General features: G+C 32.4%; 1 protein-coding gene across 4 annotated transcripts in view; it reads left to right on the forward strand.

Annotated features, from left to right (window-relative positions):
• The window catches only part of LMO3 (LIM domain only 3), a 54,897-nt gene extending 28,985 nt beyond the window's left edge, over nt 1-25,912 (forward strand). For 3 of the 4 annotated variants that reach the window (XM_039882581.1, XM_039882582.1, XM_039882580.1), the window contains 2 exons: nt 14,206-14,331; nt 22,981-23,430. In XM_039882581.1, coding sequence (XP_039738515.1) covers nt 14,206-14,331; nt 22,981-23,086 — 232 coding nt within the window. In that variant the 3' untranslated portion in view covers nt 23,087-23,430. Of the gene's footprint in view, nt 1-14,205; nt 14,332-22,980 lie in introns of all 4 variants that reach the window. The other variant, XM_039882579.1, reaches the window with a different exon arrangement.
• Nucleotides 25,913-27,370: the final 1,458 nt, after the last annotated feature.

Genomic DNA, 27,370 nt, shown 5'->3' on the forward strand with positions numbered 1-27,370 from the left:
AGAATGGGATTTTAACAATAGTTGATATTAATCTAGTAGTTAAAAGTAAAACTCCTGTATGAAATCTATTTAGTTGACAAGGGAAGAGTGCTAATTTCCAGTTATGGCCCTATTCCGTAATTCAGTAATTTCAAAGCTTGTGAATGTTACATGAGTTAGGCACTGAGAAAAGAAGAGGGCATGCTATCAGGGAGCTTACTACTGATCAAGAAAGAGACAAACAGAGGGACGTAAGCTGGTACAAATGAAGTAAGGTTCAGGTAGTATATAAAAACCACTTCTTCAATATCCAAAGGAGAGTGTTATTCATTTTGCCTCAAGGAAATCAGAGAGTCTTCAGAGAACCAATTACATTTGAGCTAAACATAGAAAAGGAGTAGTAGTTGCCCAGGAAGACTAGCTTCGGTAGGAATAATAGGGAGTTAGGTATGAAAGTAGATGGTGAGTCTAGGGAGGAGGGAACATGTTGGGGGTGATGTGTAGATGTGGAAGAGAAGACAGAGAGGAAGACTGAGGCCAGACAGATTGGCCCTTTTGTACCTTCATGCATTTATCTTGCATTCAGTGGGGAGCTATAGAAGGTTATAGGCAGAAACAACAAATTGGATCTGTGTTATAGAAAGGTAACTGGCTGCAGAGTGTAGAGTGAAGAGTAGGGCTGGCAGAAAAGACATTCAACTAGGAGGTCAGGGCCTGAGTCCAGGGAAGAAATGATGCATGCTAGAGGGAGACCACTTAAAAGGAAGAAAAAAAGGATATGTCCATATGGTATTTAAGAGAAAACTAGCTGGGTGTGCTTTGTGGGTGAATTTGAGACCTCTGGTTTGAAGAACTTGCAGATTGTCACAATTCCTTTCAACATTGAATGTGAGGGGGTGGGAGTGGGGCGGGTGGGTATGTAGTCTGCAGAAGAGGATGTTGTATGTAAGGAAAACTAGACTTGTCCCGTAAGGGCTTAGTGTGGAAGGTCTAGGAGGCAGATTTAGCCTTAAGTATAAGCCCTTCCTAGAGGTGGGGAAGTAAAGAGTGATCCTTAAGAAGGGGGAGGAGTGAATTACCTCTGACCTTCCATCTGATCTCTTGAGGTAAGAGGGGAGTCTGTGGAGTTCAGCTCTCCTATTAACTATCTGGATATGTTACATGACTCTGAATGCTTTGTTTTCTTTATCTGTAAAATGGGAGAATAAACTACCACCTGCCTCATTTGCTTATTGTGAGGGCAAATGAGATAACGCTTGTAAAACACTTTAAGACAGTGTCAGGTCCAGAGACTGGGCTAAATAAACATTAGCCTTCATACACTAAGCCCTTACATAATTGACCAGATTTTATATGGATATTGATTTGAGATGTTTCTTTAAAACATAAGCACAGGGAAGTCTTTTACGTGATCTGTCTAATTTGCTGAGGTATAATTATCAGAGAGGACTTAGACTTTTAGTGGCTTTTTCCATTAAAAATGCTTTGTAGACAGTATCACCTTTAGTGTGTGGAAGTTGATCCTATGCTTAAGATTTTCTAAAATAAGTAAAGCCTCAGTTTTAGTGGAGTTTTATTCTTGTGGGTTTGTTTCTTAATGTTGAGCTCCAAAAGAGAATGTTGAGCTGTTCATAAAAACATGACAGACACTGTAATGTTAAGTTTAGATTATGACTGGGCAGTCAGTGTTGCATTAGAGTACTATGGATTGCCCTGTCATCTTTTCATAGGTAAGAAAATATCTTTTGCTCGCGTATGTTTTTTGCTCATTTGTTTCTCTCTGTTACTCGTTTATCACACTATCTTATCTATCATATTTGGATTGAGAGCAAGAAAGAAGGTTGGATGTGGAATTAGCACCAGTCTGGGTCTCAGAAAACATACACTGACAGGTCTCCATCAGTGCTACTAATAGACTGTAAGATATGAAGTGACCGACTGCTACCTCTGTGCCTCAGTTTCCCCACCTACACAATGATTGCCACCTACCATTTCCCAATAAGTATGGTAAAGATTAATTTTTCTTTTACGAATTTCTCTAAGCATTTTTTTCTAATGGCTAATAAATAAATAAATACATCTTTATAGTTGGAAATAAACTTTTTTTCCTATGTCCCTGTGGTTAATAGAGGACAGACAGGAATTAATTCCATTTTCTCAGAAAACTGAGATACATAATTTAAAAATGGTAGAAATAAGAGAAGAAGATCCTAATTCAGGTCCACCCCATCCGCTCCTCTCCAAACCCATAGTTGGTGAAGTACTTTGAAACTGTCAGAAATAGAGTATTGGAAAAAACACCAAGTAATACTAGCCTGCCAGTCTGGGCTGTCGGAAATATCTATTATGCCATCTGTCACAGGAGATTTTAGGTTTGGAGAGCAGGAAATCCATGACTAGGAACTCAAAGTTCAAATACAGGTCTCTCCTCTCTTCCACACACTGTGGGGTGTCTAAATCTCCCTCTGTTTTCAGGCATTTTCATTGATCATACTTCGTGAATCTGCAACCTCATAAAAAAAATAAAAAGAGAAAAAGAAAAAAACTTTAAAGAGACACTGTTTATAAACTGTCCAAGAGTTCTATAATTTGAATCAGTGGCATTAAGATATGTAATACAGAATTTCTAACCCAGTTATCTTCCTATAACTCATTTGGGGTTTGATGGTGGTAATGTTTTTCTAATAGCAAAAAAATTGGCAAAGGGAACAGGTAAGCTGCAGGTCCACCACGTGGTCACATTTATTAACTTGGGGGAAGCGTCGGAGCAGCAATTAGGCAGTGAAGTAATGCTTCTCAGGCATCGGCCTCAGCTCCATAATACATTCCTTTCTTAATGTGACTTGATGTAGATAGAGTGAGGGCCTATCAGGTGTGAAAAGCCCTGCTGCTCCTGGCGTGGAGTGGCCTCCAGACGGTGATTTGGCGACGTCAATCTAGTCATGCTTGATTTCGACACTTAACGTGGTAAAGCAGGATTTCTCTACCCCCGATCAACTTCTCAATTAGCAAGCTGCCTTGTGTAACGGCCTTGTTTTGCAATCCCTCAGGGCTGCTTCAGGGGTCATTAGGGTGAGAAAACTTGAACGCTAGCTTGGCTGGAGCAGAGAAGGAAGGGAGCCAGAGAGCTTTCTAAATACATATACCGTTTTTCAAGTTGTTTGCTTTCATGGGATTGATTCTTGGCACATTAAGAAGCTTAAGGCTCCAGTATCTTCTTTAAACTGCCCCCCTTATCGCCTTTGCAGCTGACAGGTTTTTTTGACAGGCTGAGAGTAAAAAGAGATAACTAGTAGGTTAGTACTTTATTTATACATGTGGACACACAGCGCATAGAGAGACTCACACGCATAAGTTCAAATATCTTTTAAGTTGTCTTCTCAGGGCCTCTGGTTACTAGGAAATATCAGCAGTCAAAGGATTCCCAGTACTTCATTTCTCTATATTCAATATGTCTGAGTTCCAAATCTTTATTTCTGCTTTGTCTGTTTTTGTTCACTAATAATCTAAAATTGTTAATGCCTTATTCAATATTTTCTCTCATAACCCCAATTAACATTTACATGAGTAATATATGGGCATTTGTGAATAGACATTGAAATATATTTAATTAAAATGGTTTTTCTTTATCTATGATTTGACTAAATGGCTTATTCTCAACTGTAATAGAAAAAAATTAAAATTTCAAGTGATTTAAGCATAATTTTTTTCTTCATAAAATGTATCTGGATAGGAAAATACATAATAAAAGCATAAAAAGTATTTTGAGAATTGCACTAATTACTTAGAAAGTATCTCTACTTTTAGTAATTATAGGTTTAATATTTGTAATTTCCTGTTTTGATAACTTATTTTCATATCCACTTGGTATTATTCTCACAGCTAGAAAATTAGATGAATGAATTTGTATCAAATATTTTAGCAGATTCTGCCATAATGTAATATTCTTAGAGCAAATTATTTTAACATATATTCATTGAATAGTTTTTTCCAAAATGGTTTGCCTAGATTTCTTACAAAATTATTTATTCTATTGACACTAAGAAGAGCTTTATACAGTTCGTAATATATGCATGTTTCTAGAGATAACTGAACCCAATGTATTTAAAACTTGGAGGTTAGCTATATATTGATGTTATACACCCCAGTACACTCTCTGTTTATTAAGAGTTGACATCCAATCTTAGAAGTGTTAAAGAATAGTTAAAATTCTGGACACCGTGGCATAGCAATTTCTAAGAAGTACTTCAAATAAGTCCTAAAGGTGGCACAACAAAGGAAGTACCTCAGCAGCTCTATCTTTTTATAAAGAAAATATATACACATTCCAAAATCAAAGTCTTTATTTAAACTTAGTGCTATGAAAATAGCATTTAACAAAAAAAAGTGCTTTAAAAACTATTTTAAAAAATCATGTCTGTTTATGAATGATATTATACATATATATACAAAACTATAATCTATGGGTTTGATTTTAATTCTTTTTGTGTAGTTTTTTACTAGATGAAAATTTGACTTTAATGTTTCTCCTCCATAATACTGTGTTGAGTTTCATACTGATTATTGTGGAAAATATCAGGCTTGGACATATTAATACTAAAGAATTATACCTCTCCCTTCCACAAAACTTTTTTACCTTTTCGAGTCTTCTAGCTTTTGTTAATTTCTTATTCCAAAGAGGAACTCATCTAATCCTACAAATAATTGGTTTCATGGCTTTATTTTGGCAATTCTTCTAAATCCTACATTAAGCAATCTACAATTTTTTACAAGGATTTTCAAATTAAAAATTCAATTCGAATATATAATATATATTCTCAAACATATGTATATACATATATATGTATACATATATATTACGACTAACTCATGTTGAATAAACTGTGTGTACCTTCCCTTTAACTGAGTTTTAAGAGAATATTACAAATTCATTCTGACAACTAAAAGTCAGATTCTCCAAATTAGTTTTAACCTGAATCATTCAGTTATACTTCAACTAGAGTGCAGAATCACAGAATTTTAAAATTATACAAAAGCCCTTAAAGTGTATTTAGTTCAATTTGCCTGTTTGGGTCAAACGATAAAAAAGGATTGAAGAACAGAATCTGAAAACTCTGAATTCTAATTGATCTTTGGCTGTTACTAGAGTTGCCATATAATGTATCCAACCCAGGACACTTGATAAAGAAAGCACTGCTAATAATTAGACTGGGACACAGGAACATATACAGGACTGTCCTGGGTAAACTGCAATGCATGAATACCCTCATTACACATAGTTAACCCACACGTGATTTTTTTTAAATGATGGTTTTGAGAGTGCTTTCTTATAAGAATTTAATAACAATTGTTCATTAAAACCCTAAAGAATTTTTCTGCAGAAAATACTTTTAAAAAAGAGAACAAATAAAATATATTTCATGAAACTTTTAAGATTATATTAATGGAATTTGGAGCCAGGGTATACTCTGATGCTCCCATAACAAAATAACCTTGATTAAAAACAAGGATGGATATCTGTGATAACATTTTCTGCATCTTTTTTCTTTGGTAAATTTAACTTATAAAATAAATTACACGATGTCCCAAATCCTGCTGTTTACTTTAAAATAACATGTTGTAATTTAGTCGTTTCTTCAAAGAAGTAGGATAAAAGATTTAAATAAAATTTTAAACCAAATTGTAAACAATAGGTCCTTACGTAGATTGTCATTATTCTACAAAGTTCTTTTTCTTAGAAGTCATACTAATTAATCCTAGAAGAAATGTTTGTCTGAAATTTTACTGGCTAGTTTAAAGAATAAGTAAATGCCTTAGTAAGTAATTTGTTTACTTTTTAGAAATAAGCAATTACTGTCACTTATTTATAATCTCTAGACAAGAAAGATTCACTTTACATCAGAACAGATGAGTTTTGCATTGCAGTTCTGATCACACTGACATCATCAAGTCAGTGTTTCCCAGTGGAGCATTACTGTGTTTCGGTTAGTGCCTGAATGAATGAGTGAGTGGCACTTGGAAACATGGTGAAATTGACATGAAAATATTAAGTGGCTTATTTGAAAAAGATCAAAGAAAAATCTTTCCCATGATTAATTCTCAAATAACTGTTGACACAGTAACCTTCATCACCTTCCTGTAAATGTTTTTTTCTCTTTATTTTTCTTTTCTGTTGAAACATTTCAGTACTTCAAGTTCATTAGTTATGAGATGTGTAAAAATAATATTTTGAAATAAGATTCCTCACCACTTACTTTCTTGTTCACTTTTATATACAGTATATGCAAAGAAAAGTGTGAAAAACAAAGATAAAAGAAAAAGTAATTATAGGCGTCTGAGAATCTATAAAGATATAAAAAGATTTCAGTGTGAGTTTTAGAAAAATATTACTTACTTAAAAAGTCTCCACCTTGAAAGACCTGTGAAATTTTAAGTACACAAAGCTTTTTGAAACTCATGATAAAAAGATTATCACTTTAAAAAATTCTTAAAAGCTTTTATTATAAAATTGTATCTAGCATATTCCAATTAGCATTTATTGTACTGTGGCTAAAACTAGTGCCTAATTTATTTTGCTCTATAAACAACTTCCTCACTTATATCAAGAGAGAAATATATAGTAACTAAATTGCCTACAATATCTGTAAAAATAGTCATAGATTTTTGTGCTCATACAATTGTGACTGATTTGCCCTCCTCTTCACTGAAAACAAAATTAGAGCAGAGATGCTATAGTAATTACATGAAATTTCTACTTTATTATTTAAAAAATCTATTTCTAATTTTATCTATTTCATATGTTATCCTTTGTTTTATTGTTTCTTATTTTCTCTACCTCTTATTATTGGAGATGTTTCCATAACTGTATCTAAAAATTTGAAAAATCTGATCTTTTAAATATCACAATAATAAATAGCAGGCTTGATACATTTCTTTTGTTCTAGTTACAAAAGTTTCTCTTCAGTACTAAGATTTTATGATTCTGTGAAATGTTGGTGCACTTACCATATTTGCCCAGAAGTATTATCCTCATCAAACGTTGAAGGAAAAATATTCAATTTTACTTTTCCCTGAATCACTTCTCCCAGTAGGTTGCAATGCCAAACATAAATAGCAGTAACACCTGCTTATAAAGCTTTACAAAATGGATATGAGGAGAAATTGACAGTTATTTGTTAAAAGTGAAAGTGTAATATTTAAATACTGTTTGCAACTTTTAACTGAGTCAGGTGTGAAGAAAGAGATGATGATTTTACGTAAATCACTCTCTGTCAGGTCAGCAACCCAGAGACTTTTGTCCAGTGCAGCCTCTTCTCGCCCCATTTTAACAGGGTAAAACAGAAGTATACTAGTGAGAAAAGGACTATATTTGGATAAGAAGGCATAGCTTTTCATGCTCACTCTGCCATTAAATAATGGTGTAAACTTCTGTATATAGACATGGGGTATTTCCTGCTCCTCATGGAAGAGCTAAGACAGAGGCCAGGTAGCCCGAATGTCAGCTCGTTTTTCTTTATATATTACTCCATTGCTGCCTTTGTGGAGCAGAAAATGCTAAGTTTAGAAAGGAGTTAATACTGAGTAAGCCTAAAACTGGAAAAATCGATGGGACATTTTTATCTATTTAAGATATGGGTGCACTATAATGATTCCATGCCATTAGCATACAGAGAATAAAATATCTCTAGCCTAACTTTTTTTTTTTTTTTTAATCTATAGCCATAGAACACTGGAAGAGAGATTTCTCGGATCAGTTTCAATTACAAAATTCTACATCTTCATTTGTTTAACTGTTATAAGTCTTGTATATTCAGGGATACAAAGAAAGCTAAGGCTATAGACTTGTACTGTCAAGTAAAAATATAATGTGATCCTCATTTTATTTTAATTTTTCTAGTAGCCCCATTAAAAAGAAAGTTTTTTAAAGCTCAAATTAATTTTAAAAACATATTTTCTTTAACCAAATGAATTCAGTTATCATTTCAATATGTAATCAATATTTAAAAATTATTCAGGGAATATTTTACTACTCTATGCTAAGCTTTGAGGTCCAGTGTGTATGTCACAATTAGAATATATCTCGATAAAGACTACCCATATATCAAGTGGTCAACAGCCATATATGGCTAGTGGTTGCCATACTGGTCAGCACAGCTACAGACAACGAGTGAAAGGGTAATTAGCTTGGCTTAGAGTTGATTGGAAGAGAAGAAAGAACCATCTCTATGATAAAACTTAAAGGTCTATATTTACAGTATGAGTTTTGTTTTGTTTTCCTGAACTATCTCAAGTCTATGGCAACCTATTTTGAATCATAGTGCCCAAATTGGAGTAGATTCTGATTGTTTAGGGCAGAGACTTCTAACCAAACATTCATGGAACTTGAACTAGTTCTAGAATGATAGTTTCCTATAAGTCAAATATAGTTTTAATATGGGAATCAAGACTTTTTAGAATGTTTCCTTCATCTTTTCTTTGCCTAAAATGCAAGGCCCAGAGAGATAGACGACAATGGCTTTCACCAAAATCTTTCTTCACTTTCAGCATTCTTTTTTTTTTAATTCTTTTTTCACTGTTCCCAATGTAGTACTGAGTGTAGATCTCAAGGATTTCAAAATCCAAAAAGTCAATTCATCTTCCTTTCTGTCTGGTGTTGACTTTTTACCTAAAATTTTATTATCTCCACCATGTTGTTGTAGTTTAATTGGGCTGGATCATAAGCTGATACTTAGTAAATTCAACTGGTTGTTGGCAGATGCTTAAGAATTTAGCCCTCTGCATTGGGTGTGAGCACCCAGCCTGATGCTGCCTAAAGCTGTTCTCTCTGATTCAAGGAAGAGTGGTGTTTTGCCTGAGCATGGGAGAGGGGCACATTCTGAGGATGCTCTAAAAATACTACTGCACCAAACATGAAGCCTCAGTCACCCATCTAGGCTGTTTAGCCTTCTCATATACATATGAGATATATATACATCACACACACACACACACACACACACATACATATATATACATACACACATATATAAATATGTGTATATATACACACATACACACATACAGGAATACATGTACACGCACATAGAATATACTTATATATTACTATACACATATATATCAATACATATTAAACTTTAGTTTTAGCAAATAGCTATGTTTCTTTCTGACATGATCTATATATGTTAATAAAAAAATATACCAAAGGTGAACTTAATAAACTAAAATAAAGTTAATTTCATAGACTAAAAGTACTTAATTATGAAAGAGATAGTCTCTAAGTTTCCTCTAAATAGGAAATGTATCTAGTTTCTTTAAAACATGAAACATAGTCGACTTCTTTGGCTTGTTTAAGCCTAATTTTAGAAAAATTCAAAGTCATTATGCACAAACGTATACTAAAAATGTGTGCTAAGCCCAACTGTGTAGCAATTAGTAGTTCAAATTAATGTTAAACATTTTTTACATTTTTCTTTGTACATTTTCAAATGTTCAGTGTTTCCTTTTTTTTTTTTTTTCTTTAACCCCACAATATCTTCTGTCTCTGTGACAGCGGAGCACACGCTAAGACCCAACAGGAGAGAGAACAATAGGTTCATCTCTCTTCAGCCTTGTGATGGGTGAGCTTTTTACATTTAAAACAAAAGAATTGAATGTTTAAAGTATTTTCATTTTCTCTCACTACATTCCTTAGTTTAAGAAAAAAATGAAATAGAAAAGGAGATGAGAAATATATTTGTAATAGACAAAAAAGCAGTTGTTCTTCCCAGTGTGTGAGAATGTTCCATTCCTTCCCTCATAGCATATTCAATATAACTTCACCATCTAGCAGTCAAAAGTTAAAGATCTTTTCAATTGATTACAATTTCATCTCCTTAGAAAACCAAACTTTCCTTTCTCTGTTCGTCTCTAGTTATTCTGCAGAGAGAGTTTTTTACATGGGATCATAACGAAACTAAGTCTTACCCTCAATATTTAAAAAAAAAAATATTTACTGTTAAACTCATATCATTTTAAGTTGCTAAAATAAGAATTGTCCGAATACTAGAAGAGAATATTTAATCTTGGTTGAGAGTTAAGGTTTACTGCGGTGATATTTCTTTATGCATTTTTTTCCCAAATAATAAATTAATTTGAGTCAAGTGCCATGCTTTCCATTGGCTTGGGGGGAATTTGATTTAGTGACTTGAGCCACTGACCTGGTAAAAAATCTATAGAAACATCTGGTGCTGTGAAATAAAAGACACCAATACAACAAGCACTCATTCCTCCCTCTACCCATGCCTGTAGTAAACCGTATTCATTATTGCCATGTTAAATGATTATACATCTTGAGTTTTTTTCTACTCCCACCCCCAAGAACTTTAGTAATGGATATATACTAACCATATAGAATTCACCTGATTTATGACTATGTTACAAAAGCTGTTGCACATTTAGTAAAAATGCAAAATTTTCCAGCTACCATTAAAATGTATGTGTGCATTATTTTAGTTCTTGCTATGCCACCCATACACAAAAATTATGAAATATTTTGTCATCCTCATACTGTGTAGGAAATGTCATACAGCATACAGATATGCTGAGTTCATACCCGTAAGAAAGTTGTCTGTTTGGTTTTTAGCTTCGTGTCTGTGTTTAGATTGTCAATACCAGGTAGTAACAGCAAAAATGGAATGGAAAAGAGACAGGAACCTCCTTTGGGATTTCTACAAATAGTAATATGCACCGATATTGTATAGATGACAGTTGTCACCTTTTATATTGTAAGTCTACTTTTGGTAGTGTGTCAGAAACAAGATAAAGGTCATATTGCTTAAAGCCTTTTATGAGCATAAATGGTAAGGAACAGCGTAGCCTATATATTGGCAAATTAACCCCTGCCATGCTTTAATAATCTGTAAGACATCTTAAGATGAACAAAATGGATCAATAACCTTATTTTTTTCCTTACCATAAATTTATGAGTTGGTATTCTATGATTAATTTATGTGAACATTTCAAAATCATTTTCTTTTTAAATAAAGCTTTGTCTGTCTCAATGTACTACTTACTAAATGCACTTAGGTCCTCCTTTTATGTGATCCTATAAATAGGAGATTACTGATATCCCTAGCTTAAACAGGTAGTGGATCAGTATTAACACCCTTGTAAATGAGTCTAGAGTGAGGAGTAGGGAGGAAGGGGTTACAGGAATTTCTAGCATTATGAATAGTCTAAATGAATTAGATAATTAAAAGACTCCTTGAATATTTCCTAGACATATCTGCAAAAATCTTACAAATGAGGACTATGCATGCCTTAAGCTTAATTGTTATACATGAAAATTCTTTTTGCCTGAGATCCTGAATGTTATGTTTGAAAAGCAAAGGATCACATTATATATTTTGAAAACCCCATCTTGTAAAACAGGACTTTGTTTCCTTTCCCAGAGAATCTTCGGTTTGTCCCAGTGAGCAAAAGGAGCCCATGAATGTGGCTATAGAATGATCTCTCTTGATCCTTGGACCAAACTGAGGAAAAAGTCTAACAAATGCATCGTTTTGCAGTAAATTAGATCAGATTTCCGCATCTCCGCACTCAGTCTGTGAGCTGACAGTTCAGTAAAATGTTCCCTTGTAAGGTTCGCCCTCTTAGGAAAAGGGGCAATAATTCATCATTAGGATTTCAGAGTCCAGGTGTAGATGGAAACTGATGGAGCCTCCAGCGAGGCAGGGAGAGTGCATGGAAGAAGAAAATTTTATCTGAAGCCTAATTCCCTGGTTACAGCAGAGAATAATTAAGATAATATTGCTTCAAGAGTCCTTTAATGATTAAAAATCACATATGCAGAATCCATAAATTGGAGGGTAACAAATTGGAAGGCTATAACGTCAGAGAACTGTTTTGTGCACATTATAGTGGAAAGTACACTAGTGGCCGCATGCTGTACGGGCAGCCACCAGAGACCGGGACCATTCCAAGGACTTTGTTTAGATGCAACAAATCATTTGTCTGTTATTAACCCAGAGCTTGTAATTATGCAGATTGCCATAGATTTTCCTGGGCCTGGAAGTGAGATTGAGGGTTGTTCACAGTATAGCAGGCAGCTCAGGGCTGGCCATGCATTACTGAGCTTGCCACATTTATCATGTTGACTGATGGCAGCAGAAGCAGGTCTCAGGTCCCAGTGGTTAATGTAGTGGGTAATTAACTGTCATTTGCCTAGTAATAGGCTGATGATCAATGGTTTGTGTGGAAACAAATTCTAATCAGGTAGCTGATAAATGCTCAGCTAGCGAGAGCAATTGAAATTGGGGGAAACTATGTCCAGAATTTCAAAATGGCATTGTGCGTGTATGTTTATTAGGTATAAGCAAACTGAGTAGTTCTTAAAAACTGCTTTCTCTCAGACTAATCACATTTTATATCCACCAGTGCATCTATATTCACGCAATAAAGAACTTTTAAGATTTCCTTATTTCTCAAAAAAATAATAATAATGAAAGAATGGAAGAAATGAATGGCACATGTAAGTGATGTGATTCCTGAATAGATCACGTGAAGTACGCTGAAAAGTAAACGTGAAATGTTAGAATGAACAAAAAAAATTCTTCTGACAAAAGAATAGGATGAAAGCTGTAGTTCGTGATGATTTTATTTTTAATGATGCCAGTAGGAGATGTGAGATATTATATTTCCAATGAGTTTCTTTTTAAAGAAAAATTATTTTCCAAAATAGGGATTGTAAACTGAGAACAGAAAGGTTATTAGAGTTATATTCCTTAAAATAAGTATATTAAAACATTTTAAACATTCTTTCAGGAAAATAAGTGTCTAACACTTTTTAATTTAGACATTTTGAATACGAGCCTTGCTTACTTTTTATCAAGTGCACAGATTATACTTAGCAAACTGAAAAGCATAGTTTCTACCCTCAAGGAGCTTAAGTTCTTCAAGAGACAATCTAACAAAAACATAAGCATAAACATTTATTACGAGTTTTGCCAAATATTTAGAAGCCATTCTCACAACCCTCTCCAACATTTGTCATTAGCCTGGTAATAGGAAATAGTTATAAACTTGAAAATTAATATGAACGCCTTAAGCAAAGATCTATCTTTGGAGTATATAGAAAGTAATAAGAGAAACTTAAGCACATTTGTGTGTAATCCTTAAATTCAATAAAATGAAAGGCTAAGATTTTTTAAAGTACATTTTTATAACTAAAATGAGTTTTCTCTATAGCACCTTTGAATTCATTAGTTTAGAACTGCTTTTAATTTGGTCTTTCCCATGAGAGCCATTATATTTTTCTCCTGTCAGCCTGATGCTGGAGAAAAAAGAAAACTGGCAGATGTGGTGTGTTTCATCTAGTTTGCTTCCTAGTTAAAAAATACATTAACTACTATGCACAGAATATTATTTGTAATAACTCTTCACCACCATTAACAACTTTAAAGAAACTTGGTTTAAATATTGCCAGTGCAAATGGATAAAATATTTTACTTGCTTCCATTATGAAACCATGGAGATATTTTATGTCGTACTATATTTTAGGTCATTACAATAACTATTTGCAGAAATCTACAGCAAATAGGATTTTTTAAAAATACCTTTTTCCCAGACAATTCCAGTGGTTCTTACAGTATATTATGTTTCTATTCCTGATCTAGCTATATATAGTTTACAGTCTCATTTACTTTAATGTGCTACCTGAATAACATAATCATAGCTATAACTATGGTATAGAGCCATAAGGTACATGCACCTTTAATGTTTTTTGACTATTTAAATGGTTTGTTCATAAATTTTCTTTTATTAATAATGGCAAACCTTTTAGTAACTAGATGTCAAAAAACAGTGAGTCATTCAAATGTTTTTTTTCCCCAATTATAATGTTTAATATGTGGTATTAAGATCAAACTTGCATTGTTTTTATATTTACTGCATATTCTAACAAGTAAAACATTTTTGCTGTGGATTCACCCCTGTTGACTTCTGTTTGTATAAGCTTCTCATTGTATTTGTCTTTTTCTTTTCTTCTCAAACAAGATGTGATTCTCATCAAGAAAGGTCAACTGTGTATGTATTACCGAAGAATATTTATGTATACACCTAGGATAAAACTCACTTGAGTACATTACAAGGCATTGTGTATTGATATCTTTACAAAGTGCATTAGCGTCTTCTCTAGTCACCATCTCAGATTTCCTTGTAAGAGTTTGAAAAAAATGTTTATTGTTCTAGGCTCTTTGGTGTAACGGGAAACTGTGCAGCCTGTAGTAAGCTCATCCCTGCTTTTGAGATGGTGATGCGCGCCAAGGACAATGTGTACCACCTGGACTGCTTTGCATGTCAGCTTTGTAATCAGAGGTATGTGGATTTCATTTTGGCTTCTGAAAATGGTAAAAGTCTCTTTGCTGGCTATTTATTTAATAGGTGGGAATTATATTAGTACACTTTACTTAAAGCAATTAATCTCACCCTTTTTATTGTCTGCAAATGTTCATTCAGTGCCAGAAATGAACCACTGAAGAGAAAGATCTTAAAACTATACTTGTACTTGAAAGAAATGCACATGTAATAGGATGTGATAAGAAATGAAAACATTTCTATAAACTTTTAGTCTTGTTATTATTCATTCTTTTCTTTATTGTTTTTCTGTCTTTTAAAATGTAGGTTTAAAATGCTTTTGTTTTGTACTGCTTCTGTTAGCAAACGAACTTGCACCAAGGCGAGTATATAGGAATTTGTGGAAGGGAATGTGTATTCATCTTATTTTTCATGTTCTTAGTTGCCCTATCTCTTCATTTCTTATCTTGAATTTTAACCTTGTTTTATAGGTATTTTTTAAGTTGCTTCAAGTTTCTTTAGGAATGAGGCTGGACATACTAATTATCAAGAATCAACATTTGAGAGGCAACATTGGAGAATAGAAAGAGTATTCCACAGAAAATCTAAATACCTAAATTCCAGTCTGGACTTTGCCCCTAAAAGATGTATGACCATAAACCAACAATATTAACTCTTGGGACCTCAGTTTTCTCATTTATAACATACGGGAACTGGATTAGTCAATCTCAGAGAAATCTTTCATATCAAATTATTATGACTTCATCTCATTTTTCCTTGTTGAAAGTTATAACTTTTATTTCAAGTGGTAACTATATACTACTGGTACCTGTTTTATGTGAGAGATACAGAGGATATTAGAATATTAAAATATACAGATTATTAAAAATACATTTCAAAAATTAGTATACTTGATAAATTTAATAAAATAAATCCCATGTGAATATGAAAACACCTGGACATAGTATATAATAGGTACATATTAGTTGTGTCAAGTTCTCAGTTATTGTAATTTGCTCTGTTTTGCTGTTCAATGCAGCATCTTTTTATGAGGCCCTGTAGAATAGTAGAAAAAATATATTTACAGTGAGAACTGTATTAAGATTCCAATGCGATTGTATGTTACTTCATCTCTCTGATTTTAGTTTCCACACTCATAAAATAAAGACACTAATACCTATCTTGCAGATTTTGAAAATTAAATGAAATAATTTATGTTAACTACCAAGAACATAATAAGTTCTCAAATATTAGTTCTTTTACCTTGATACATATTTTAATTTTATGAAATTATATTTGTAAATTATATTGTGTAAAAACTTGGTTTTTACATAAGATATATATCTCAATAATGTCTCCCGCTAAATGTAAATATTCAGAATGTGGTTCTATAGCTTGCAATGTATAATTTACTCAGAAAATGATTCAAGAAGTTATCACACAACATCTTGAGTCTTCCCAATAAATGCTCGAAACCAACGTAGCTTAATTCAGCCTATGATGACATTTAACCAAACATAAACTGGCAAAAATGCATGTGTCGTTTATTGTAAGGACATGGATTAACAAACACAAATATCCACACATCCATACAGACATATTTATATGCATTTGTCCATGTATGTGTATACATTTTAAAGTGTATTAGTAGTAAAGTTAAAAACTTCTGCTTATTTATCACATTGATACACTAATCGCATCCATTAACAATATAGTTGTCTTTATGCAATAATAACATTTACTGCTTTTCTACTTATAAAAGGTTACATATTTATAATAGAAAATTTTAAAAATACGAGGGATAAAGAATAACATTGTCTTATGTCTCACTATTCTCTCACTATTTCAAAAGAAAATGTTTTAATATTTTGGTGTGTAGCCAGACATATGTTTTTTGCATACATATATAACAAATGATACATAGCATATATTTTATATCCACATTTAAGCAGCTTAAAAAAAAGTAACAGTGGAGAATCCTAATGTTTGATATTTAGACATTTTAATTTAACATACTGTGCCTTTTTACCTGCCTTTAAAAATTATTTTGAGATTTTAATTTACTTGTGTTCAGTTTTATAGATAGAGCTTCATATATGATATCATCAGATGTATAGGTTGTTTCTTCAAGTTTTTATATTATCAATATTATCAGTGTAATATTGATTTTATAAACAAACAAATACTGAAATCTGTGTCAGAATAAATTCACAGGAGCAAAAATTAATTAGACAAAGTATATAACAGTTTAAAGGCTTGTGTTATATATTGCAGAATGCTCTCTAGAAAATTATTCCAATTATACTCACACCAGAAATGTAAAAACTATTCTTTCCCTCATATTGACTCTAACACGGAATTATTTTGTTTTAATCCTTAAAGGATGAAAGAGGGTATCTCATTTTAATTTTTAATTAGCATTCATTTGCTTACTTGTAGCCCTTTGCTAATTCTTCTTTTAGGGAACTGGCTGTTTATGCCCTTTGTCCATTCTTCTATCAGGGCAGACTTACCTATCTTATTCATGTTCTACACAGAAAATTAAAACATCATTCAAGTACTAAACCCAGCCTAAATTCTATTATGATGCAAAGTAATTGTAGGTTGTTAATGCTATTTACCTATCGTATATCACTTTTATTTCACCATTGAAATAAAAAGTTGCACTCACAATTAAGTCTCTCTCCCCAATAGAACTCAGTCAAGTAAGACAAACACTCCTAAATTTTGACTCTAAAACTGTTCACATTCTTATTGCTGCAAAATACTATTCTAGTATCATTATTAAAGTACCTAATATATTTCTGTGTTCGCTTCATTTATTATATGCCATAATGGGACTGCATATCTTTAGTGCTGGTTATGCACAATTAGCACTTAGTTATTGTCTTGTCACTTCAGCCCCTACAAGACAAACTTCTTTAATGCAGGAAGTCAGCTAATCTTCATCAGCCAAGCAAAGGAGACAAATTTTGTTACTCTTAATACAGAAGGTTTTCAATATAGGAGATTCTGCTTTTACTTTGACATTTCCTTAAGAAATCCTCTCCAATAAAGCCATATGCCACATGAGCCTATACTTTCAGTACCCAAATCATTGTCATAGGATTGTACCTTTTCCGATAAAACACAAGACAAATAGATAATTTATAGGTACATTCCCTTAAGCAAACTTTATTGACATCTGAAATTGTGGTATCATACATGCTTATGAATTTTATTTAGCAGTTATTTCATCTTAACTTTTAAATCAAAATATTAATATTATAAATATTTCTGAATGTTCAAAAAATAGTAGTAATAATCACCTATCAGGATTGGCTGTCCATTGTATATACTCTCTCTGTCCCTTTTAGGGGGTATAGCTAAGAATGTGAGTCCTGAATTAAAAATCTAAAAGTTTTATTTTGAAAGGAAATCCAAGGAAAGTTATTTTGAGCATCTTATATAATAATTTGCATCTCATTCAGAATTGAAAAATTCTGTGTAACTGATTAATTTCTTAAAGGCGAATAAACCTCTCCCCTTAGAAAATTCTGTAAAACTAAATGATGTTTTTATAAGAAAAGGAAGACATGCTTGTTTGTAATGAAATCGGCTCAAATATGTAGAATTGTATAATGTTTCATTTTCTTTTATTAAAGATTAGAAGCACTGTTCTAGGCTCTGCAGGAATGGAGGGGAATAAAATCCAGTTTCTCCTTAGAGACAGGACATCAAAGCCTCAAAAGGGGGTGTAATTGATTCTAAACAGATCCATAGCAAGGGAAGAGAGGTCAGTCCTGGATGTCTTGGGGAAGCAGCAGAAGCTCGATGTGCTAGGTTTTAAAAAAGAATTCCCTAGGACTGGTTAGGATATAGGAAGTGTGTCTGGTGGGGGAGTTGGGGAGATGACGAAGACAGGAACCACAGAAGAAAGGGATTCCCAGACAGATGGAGCAGCATGTAAGGCATGGAGGTGTGAAAGCATCTGCTGTGTTCAGGAAATAAAAAATAGCTTAGTGTGCTCAAGATTAGACTGGGAGTTTGGTAGGGATATGGAAGAGTAAGGCATGGAGTGAAGAACAGGAGATGAAATTGTAAAGGTGAGAAGTCAATGACTGAAAGTCAAAATGAATACAAATTAAAATTGTTCCATCTAAAATACCTTTGTTATTTAAAGCTAATTGATTCCGGAATGAATCCATCTTAACGAATGTATATTGACCACTCATCTCAAGTGGTAGTACAATTTATGATGGTATTTCAACTCATAATCATTTACCTCAGCACTGCTGTCCAGATTGAGAAACTTGTTATACCCTCATGAGAAAATTTAAAATGCCAAAGTAAATGATACACTAATAAATAAGTGCTTTGGGAAAGATTGGAATGAGTTGATGTGGTCAGGGAACACTGTTGGAAGGAATGTAAACTAAAGAATTTTTGGAATTTAAGTAGATGAAAAAAGGAGAAAAATCTCTCTAGCGAGGGATATTTTAAGCAATGATGAAAAGATTACCATTGGCAAATAATAATGATAGCAAATTCTTATATACTGTTGGTTATATACAGACAGACTTTGTTCTGTCTTACATATACTAACTCATTTAACACGCAATATAACTCATAAGTAGGTACTATTATTAACCTCATTTTACGCATGAGGAAACTGAAGTACAGAAAGTTTAAGAAATTTATCCAAGATTCCACGGTTAGAAAAAGATAGACGCATGATTTGAATCCCCATAGTTTGGTTTTAGTCTCTGGACTCAGAGCCTGGCCTGTTTCAAGAGGGGTATTTTATTTTTCTGGCTAAGTGGATATAAATGGAAAGAGATATAGTGGAGTTATAGTAAGATAGACTTGAATAATGTCTGGCAGGTCTTGGGGTATTTATAGTGTAATTTAGGGCAGAAAAGGTTGTTAGGAATGAAGTGTGTAATGACAACTGAGCTGTCATTGGAAAAAGAAGATATATTTGTCCATAAGTATGTAATGATGGGATAATAAGTATATAAACTGCATATATAAACTGCACCTCTTACCGAAAACAAAGTACAGTATAAAAATCTCCATCTTTTAGTAACCAAGTATCTTAAATATGAAGGTAGAGACATTGGAAATATGGATTAGATCCCCCTCTCTTTTTAAAATATTGCAGAAGTAGAAATTAATTGTAATTGACAGTCACTAACTTTAGGAAAATGAGATCACTAAGTTAACATTTTCATTCCTTAGAAAAGATGTTACAAATGGAGGCTTTTTAGTAGAGGCTTTTGATAACCCGCTCAAAACTACTCTAAGCCCATATTTTATAGAGATGATTTATTAATTATAGTTATTTTCTATACTTTTCAAGTTGCCAAGGCCATATGAATTCAACTAGAATCCCTTCAAAATATCTGGAAATTAAATCTATTATTACTTTCAAAACACTATGACTAGATGATTTAAAAATATGATTATCTTTTTATTCCTTATCATATTATTTATGAAATAAAGGCAAAATTAATTGAACTGACTATACTGCAAGTAATTAGAATTAGATTACAAGGAAGATTATCAGTTTATTTTCAGGAATTTTAGCACTATCTCTTAATATACTAACAGTATCTTCCGGTCATCACTGCTTTTAAAATATTTTTTCTACAAGTGCTATATCTCATAAGGAGCTAGTTATATAACATTGGAAATTAGCCTCTTATAAAACTCAGTTGTAGATTTTAAGTGTCTGATATGTGCATTGCTGTTTCTCTAATTCATGTTTATATATGCTGCATTTTAAAGGAGAATACTAATTCCAATTGCATACCAACATAATCTGCTCTTAACCATAGCTTTCAAGGCTGTTTTGAGTTACATATGTAAGTGTGACATTCCTCACCCATGCTCTGTTACATCTTGACTTTTAAGTATAAATTGAAATGCACAGAAAATGTGCTTTATCCAGTTGGCAATATATTAGTAACAAAATATTCAGGTAGAAATATTTTAGATGAATTCTATTTATATTACCAACATCTCATTGAATGGTAGGCAAACTTTTTTAAAGTATGAAAAGGAATAACAGTAACACAAAAATACCTGTATAACTTTGTAGTCTCATGCTTTACTGCCTCCAGGTAAAAGCATGGGTCTTGAATCCAAAGAAACCTGGTTCTTTTCCTTCCTCTACCACAGACCTTCTAGCCATGGAAACTTGGGCAGGTTTTTTAAATTCTTTTAGGAAACCTTAGGTTTTTCATCTGAAAAAGGCAATGATAATGTCTATGTTTTAGGTTGAATGGAAAGAATAATATGATAATATATATACGTACATTATATATATGCATGTGTGTGTGTGTGTGTGTGTGTGTATAAATTAACATTAGCACTTGGTAAGTATTTTATTAAAAGGTAACTATTTTAATTACATACATTCCAAACATTGAGGTAAAGCTTTACATATTTTATTTCTACTCTTTACTACAAACTTACAAAAGTGACTGATACTACCGAAAAGAAAAACTGAAGTTTCACCTAACTAAAGTGGAAAGTTGAGATTTGAATCCTATTCATCGTAATATGCCTCTCTACCTTTCATATATTTCTTATTTTAACATCCCTACAATCCAGTGATATAGTTGTTTTATCTTACCCACAGAAAACTGACTTAGAGAAAGTTTGAAAGGTATCTTATATCCTGCAGTGGGTGGGTAAAAGCAGTAGGTCTCAGGACTGGATTCCTGGGCTTTTGATTCAATGCTTTTCTCATTATTAAGTACCCAGAATTTATTAATCTATAAATAAAAATTATCTAAATTTTAAGGTCTCTGAAGGTAAGAATAATGACATGATGTGACAAAAACCATCATATTTTTTATTTGATAACAAATAGAATTTTGGGGATTGATAAAAATTACGTTGAAAAAATTAAGTAAAATTTTAGACAATATAGAGTTGAAAGTAGTTCCAGTTTAGTTGGTTTTTAGCAAAAAAATTCAGTAATATCAGTTGGAACACAAGTGTGTTTTATTAAATTTATTTTTGATATGATATTTTATTATTAGCTTTAGTTCAAATTAATTTAAATAGTAATATAAGTTGAAAAATTTTGAACAGTAATCAAATCTATTCTACATGATATTTTATATAATCTCACAAAAGATGAGCATGTAATTTGGCTATAAGGCCTGTCCAACAAAAGACATATTTTCTTTTATTCAGCATACCTTAGTATCATGATTATCCGCAAAAACTGATTTATTCAAATACCATTTTTTAAGCATGGCGTTTAAAGTTTATAGTTTACAACCATTAAAAAGAAGATGTACTTAAAGTCTAAACTTGAATGTTCATTGTATCCAATAGCCTTGACCACAAACCACTCTAGGATTTCAAGATCAGCACATAGTCTCTACTTTCAATCAACATCATCAGCAGGCAGTAATCCTGGGAAAAAAAAGTAAATTCCACAAATAAACAGACCAATCTTCTTTAAGAGGAAGGCTAATTCTTTTCAATCTACTTTTTTTATTACACCATTTTTCCCTCTATCTACTTAGCTAGAATAAGGATAAATTTCCAAAGCTACCCGGTTAGAAAATAAATAGGTTCACTGTTTGTCTAGCATTCCAATCTTTGCAAATGTAAATCAGTCCAACTGCTCCTCATTTAAACTTTCAACTTCACAAAACATTAAGGGTGGCTTTCACTACACAATTTAATCTACCCACTAAGATTTCTGCTTGAACATCATTTGAAATTGACTATCTGATAAAGAGAGACCACTATCAAAGGTCGGTGAGGTCAACGTGTATAATTACAAGTAGTTTAACTGGGTCAACTCTACCAGACGCTGCTGTTTGAAGGTTAAATTATTACAATTAAAAATATATACAACTCTCCCCAGAGTTACTTTATTGTTAAATGTACTGAAAACAGCACAAGCATTTATTTCTGACCTTAATTCTGTCCAACGTGTCACCACTGGGAAATTATACCAAAAGAGCACTTATTAAAAACATTACTGTCTTGCATATTAAACAATGCTTCATAGAATAAAATAATAATTAGCTACTGGAAGCTAGTTTATTTATCACATAAATATTAAGAAGTTTGTTCAGGTTACTCTTTGGTTTAATTGGAAGTGCTCTAAGAAATGACATTTATAATTTTATAGTTGGTGAACTTGCCACAAACAAAGGAATATGGTCCAGCAGAGTCTGGTGCTAAAACAGCTTTCAAATTACTAGAATTTAGTCACATTTTAATAACGGAATAAAAGGAAGCTTTAAAATGGGCTATTTTCTACTCGTTTGATTCATTTTAACGTATTTTACTTTTTTATATAAAGTAGATAAATGGCCAATGATGAAATCTTCCATAATCACTGTAGTGAAATGTTATTATCATTCTTTCTTATTTTAATGAGTGTGTATATAGATCAGTTTTTTTTTTTCTTTACAATGTGGTAAAAAAAAAAAAGTCACTTTTGCTGCCCTATGTATTTTCTTCAATGTTCCTTTGATTTTTTTATAGATTAAGGTTGGTTTAGTGTTGACAATAAAGACAACTTTCTAAGCCAAGTTTTCAAATCAGGTAATTACCATGTGAAATTATTATTAGGAAAAGAAATCTTCAAATCTATAGATCTGAGTGAAATGTTCTTAACATGTTTTATTTTATTTTATTTTTTAATATTTTCAGATTTTGTGTTGGAGATAAATTTTTTCTAAAGAATAACATGATCCTTTGCCAGACGGACTACGAGGAAGGTTTAATGAAAGAAGGTTATGCACCCCAGGTTCGCTGATCTCTCAACATCATCCCATTAAGAATATGAAGCACTACATTCTTTTATCTTTTTTGCTCCACATGTATATAAGAATTGACAAAGAAACTTACTGGATAGCGTAGATATAGGAAAGCAGGATGGTTATATGGAATAAAAGGCGGACTGCATCTGTATGTAGTGAAATTGCCCCAGTTCAGAGTTGAATGTTTATTATTAAAGAAAAAAAGTAATGTACATATTGCTGGATTTTTTTGCTTGCTATTCGTTTTTGTGTCACTTGGCATGAGATGTTTATTTTGGACTATTGTATATAATGTATTGTAATATTTGAAGCACAAATGTAATACAGTTTTATTGTGTTACCATTTGTGTTCTGTTTGCTTCTTTGTATTGTTGCATTTAGTACAATCAGTGTTTAAACTTACTGTATATTTATGCTTTCTGTATCTACCAGCTATTTTAAATGAGCTGTAACTTTCTAGTAAAAAATTGAAGCCCAAATCTCACTAATGATACACATATAGATAAAGCAAGTCTATCAACATTAAAAATACTAAAAAAAAAAAAAACCACACACAAAGCATTTTAACAACATCCACTATTATTGCCACTATGATTTAGAGTCTACCGGTGTTCTCATTATAACCCCCTATTTTCAGGGGGTTAAGATCAGCTTTAAAAAAATGCATAAAAATTTCATCTTAAAGCACTTTCATTTTATACCAACATGAAAAGTGCCATTTTTAGAATAACTTTAAAGCTTAACAGTTATCCTTTTAATATCTTTTGTGCGTGTGTACATATGTGTATGTGTGTATGTGTTCTTTACCTATATAATGGCTTTGGGTTTTTCATTTGTTTTTGTTTTTGTTTTTGTTTTAGTCAGCCATTCACCCCTTATGTAAACTCGTGCCTTTGGGTATCATGTAAATTTTTTCCAAAGGGTTACTTTAAAAAGTGTTGCCACAATTATGAGATAATTTTAAAATGATAAATTTCTTGTATAAATTTTGCCCAGATCTCTCCATAAAAGTTAAGAGGTAATAACTTTATGGCTTGATAAATTTCTGGCACTAAAAGGAGTTGAGTGTGAATCTACTGAAACCATAATGCACATTGAAGCTATGATGATAATTGAGTAGAGAAGTTACTTTTGATTAGAGCAACATAGTACTTATAGAGAATCTTCTAGAAGGAGAGAAACAAAGGGATTGGTAAAAAGCCGAGAACTGGTGATTATATATTTTTCTGTATTTACCTGCCACTTATTTTAATGTTTAAAAGTTAACACTTTAAAAGTTCAACGTGTCTTACTCTATTGCTTTAAGTAATTACCCACTCAGAATATATCACTTAGGCTGAAATCTGTCATTCCATTTTTTAAAGGTGAAATATTTCCTTACCTACATGATAGCTGATAAAGAAGAAAACTTTCCAGACACAGAAATTATGGAGACTGATTATTTAAATTACAATTTAAGAAATAAAAATGAGTCTATAACCCATCTTCTGGGTTGCTCATAGTTTGCTTCTTTGCTTCTGTTCCCTGTACTAGAACTACTTTCCAACAAATCTAATTCCTCACAGGCACAATGAAGCATATTTTTACTAGAGCAAATTTAGTGCTGTGGTTTTTCTTTATTATTTATTTTTTTCCTGATCACTTGTATAGGAAACAATATTTCCTAGTATTATTTGCACACATATTTGGTCCTGCCAGTACATATATATTGCAGACGAAAATTAAATGTGATACCTGAATTCTTGGTTTGGGGCCAAAATATTAAGCTGCAAATAATGCTGACGTGGATTTGAGTTGTTTTAAAACAAAGCTTTATTATGGACATGCATGTGAATCTGGATATTGCCTCTTATTTTTAAGAAAATAATTCTGTGAAAAGTGAATGATATGTATTTTTTACAAATGCTTCATGGTTAAGAATGTTCAAGTCATGTGTCCTTCAAATTTGAAATACATGGAAAAAAGAATTTCAAAAATAGGTATTTGGAGCCTATAAAATAACTATTATTTTAGCCTTAGGCCTTACATTTGTTTCATGAAAAGACTTGCATAGCCAAAACCAAAAACAAACAAAAAACAGAACAAATGGGGGAGGAGAGATAGTGAGAAGTGTTTTTCATAATTCCGTAGCCCTGCTAGTACCCATTAAGAGTAGCTTGAGATTCGTGTGGATGTACAATTTTAATTGTCGGTATCTTTTTCAAATGACCTTTTAAAGATTATTTAAATGGTTTTGCATATGTTAAGATCAATATGTCAAAATACCTGTAAACTGGAAACAAACTGTTCAACTATTCAACTGTTCTTGCCGCCCAAAGACCAAACAACGTTTTTACTGCCTTTTCTTTTGCTTAATCCTTGGGGAGTTAATTCTTATGCTCTTCCTACAAACAAAATTACTCATCTAGATTAAGGCCTTAATCTCCTTAGATTATCTTTCATCTCTATGAAATTGTGAAACAAGAGCAAAAGGCCGTTTATAGCTAATTGCCCATTAAATAGTAGCATTTTTGACCTGAAGTACTGAGCTAATTGTCTTGCCTATTCAAAGTCCCTGAATTGTTGTCAACTTTCCTCTTTTGTGTTGTGTAGCCCTGATGTCACTTAGCTTGTTATCCAATGCCTCCAGTAGGACACCTCTGCTGGAGCTTTGATTTCTCAAGCAGGGAAAGCTCACTTTCTAACATGCATCTCACATGGGCTGCCTCTGATGAAGGCCCAGGCACCTCCTGTCCACCAGAATGCTGGCTGAGTTGAAAAGCTGACCTGTGTTTGTAATTTCACTTTCATCTTGCTTAATAAATATCTGCTGGATTCTTTCATTCATTTTTACATTTGGATTTATGTTTTTAATAAAAGGGGTATTACACTGTTTGATTGCTCTTAATTGGCAAAATCTAAGGTGATATCTAGAAAGCATACATTAAGTTCATGTAAAAGGAAAAAAGTATATAAGGACATTTACTTTTAAAAGGTAAATCATAAGTGTAGACAAAGTGCCTCAAATGCTTTCTCTAAATGTTATATGTGGGATCTCTGAGCTAGATAGTTTACTGTTATTTACTTTTGTGGGGAAAATAAAACTGTCAAAAATTAAGGTAGTGATTACTGGGTATAATTTCGTACATATATACAAATTTTAAGTGATCTTTCTGAAAGCAACTGTGTTGTCAGACTAAATTTCGAATTTCCTCTTTTCTGTACAATGAATGAAAACAAAAAACTCAACTAAAACCTACATTTTCTAGGAAAAGGTGGTGTACCTTAACTGAAACATGGTACTGAAAATTATATCTGTTGTAAAACATACTGTATATAAGCAGTTTCCTTTTAACTATCAATTAAGCAAACCACCTTCTAAATAGTCACTTAAACAATTTCATAGAAATGATATAGGCCAAACACACTTACTGTTCACTTCAGTCAGTTGCAAAAACAATCTTTATGTTTACTGTAATAGACCATTAGCACAGAATACAGTATTAGCAAAAGCCTTTTGACTATTACTTTTGCTTAAAAACACCATTATAGATATTTCTTAAATATGACTTTAATGCAATTTAAGGTAATAGAAAGCAAAGCTTTAATATAGTCACGATTTCAATTGACATTTACTGAGAAACTGCTATGTGACAGGTCTTGCCCTGAGCCCTCAGCCTCCTGTCGGGCAGACTTAGAATACTTCAGACATTAGATGACTTTAAGTTGTCTTTGCACTGGTTTGTACTCATCTCAAACCCACTAATAACGAGCATATTAAAGCGAATATGATCTTCTACCTATTCAGCATTTCATTGATATGAAAGCCCCAGAAAATATCTCAAGTAATCAATGTGTTCAGAGAATTATCGCACACAAATTACTCATTAACTCAATAGCACATAATAAAAAAGAACATCAATTAATTAATGAGTCACCCTCAGATCACTGTGATTACAATAGAGCTCTGTTGAAACAGCAGTTATAAATGGAGCTGCCTCTCTTTATTCATTGTTTGCAATTGGCCCATTATTTGGCTGAAACTAGTGTCATATTTAATACATGCCTGTAGGTAATTGTGTGATTAGTATCATAAATGAAGAATTTAGAAAGTTGATTGCTTATAAGACCTTATAAATTGGTAGGAAAATAAAGAAAACTCACATTTTTACTATAGCTTTTTTGAAGCCAAGCTATTAGAAGGTATTATCTATCTAAACATTATAAGGATTAGCTGCTAAAACATTAAAAGTAAATTTTATAATGCTTTAGAATACACATATTTTGATTTCAGTAACTTT

This window comes from Pteropus medius, unplaced genomic scaffold, assembly GCF_902729225.1.
Source record: "Pteropus medius unplaced genomic scaffold, Ma_sr-lr_union100, whole genome shotgun sequence".
Classification (NCBI taxonomy): Eukaryota; Metazoa; Chordata; class Mammalia; order Chiroptera; family Pteropodidae; genus Pteropus; species Pteropus medius.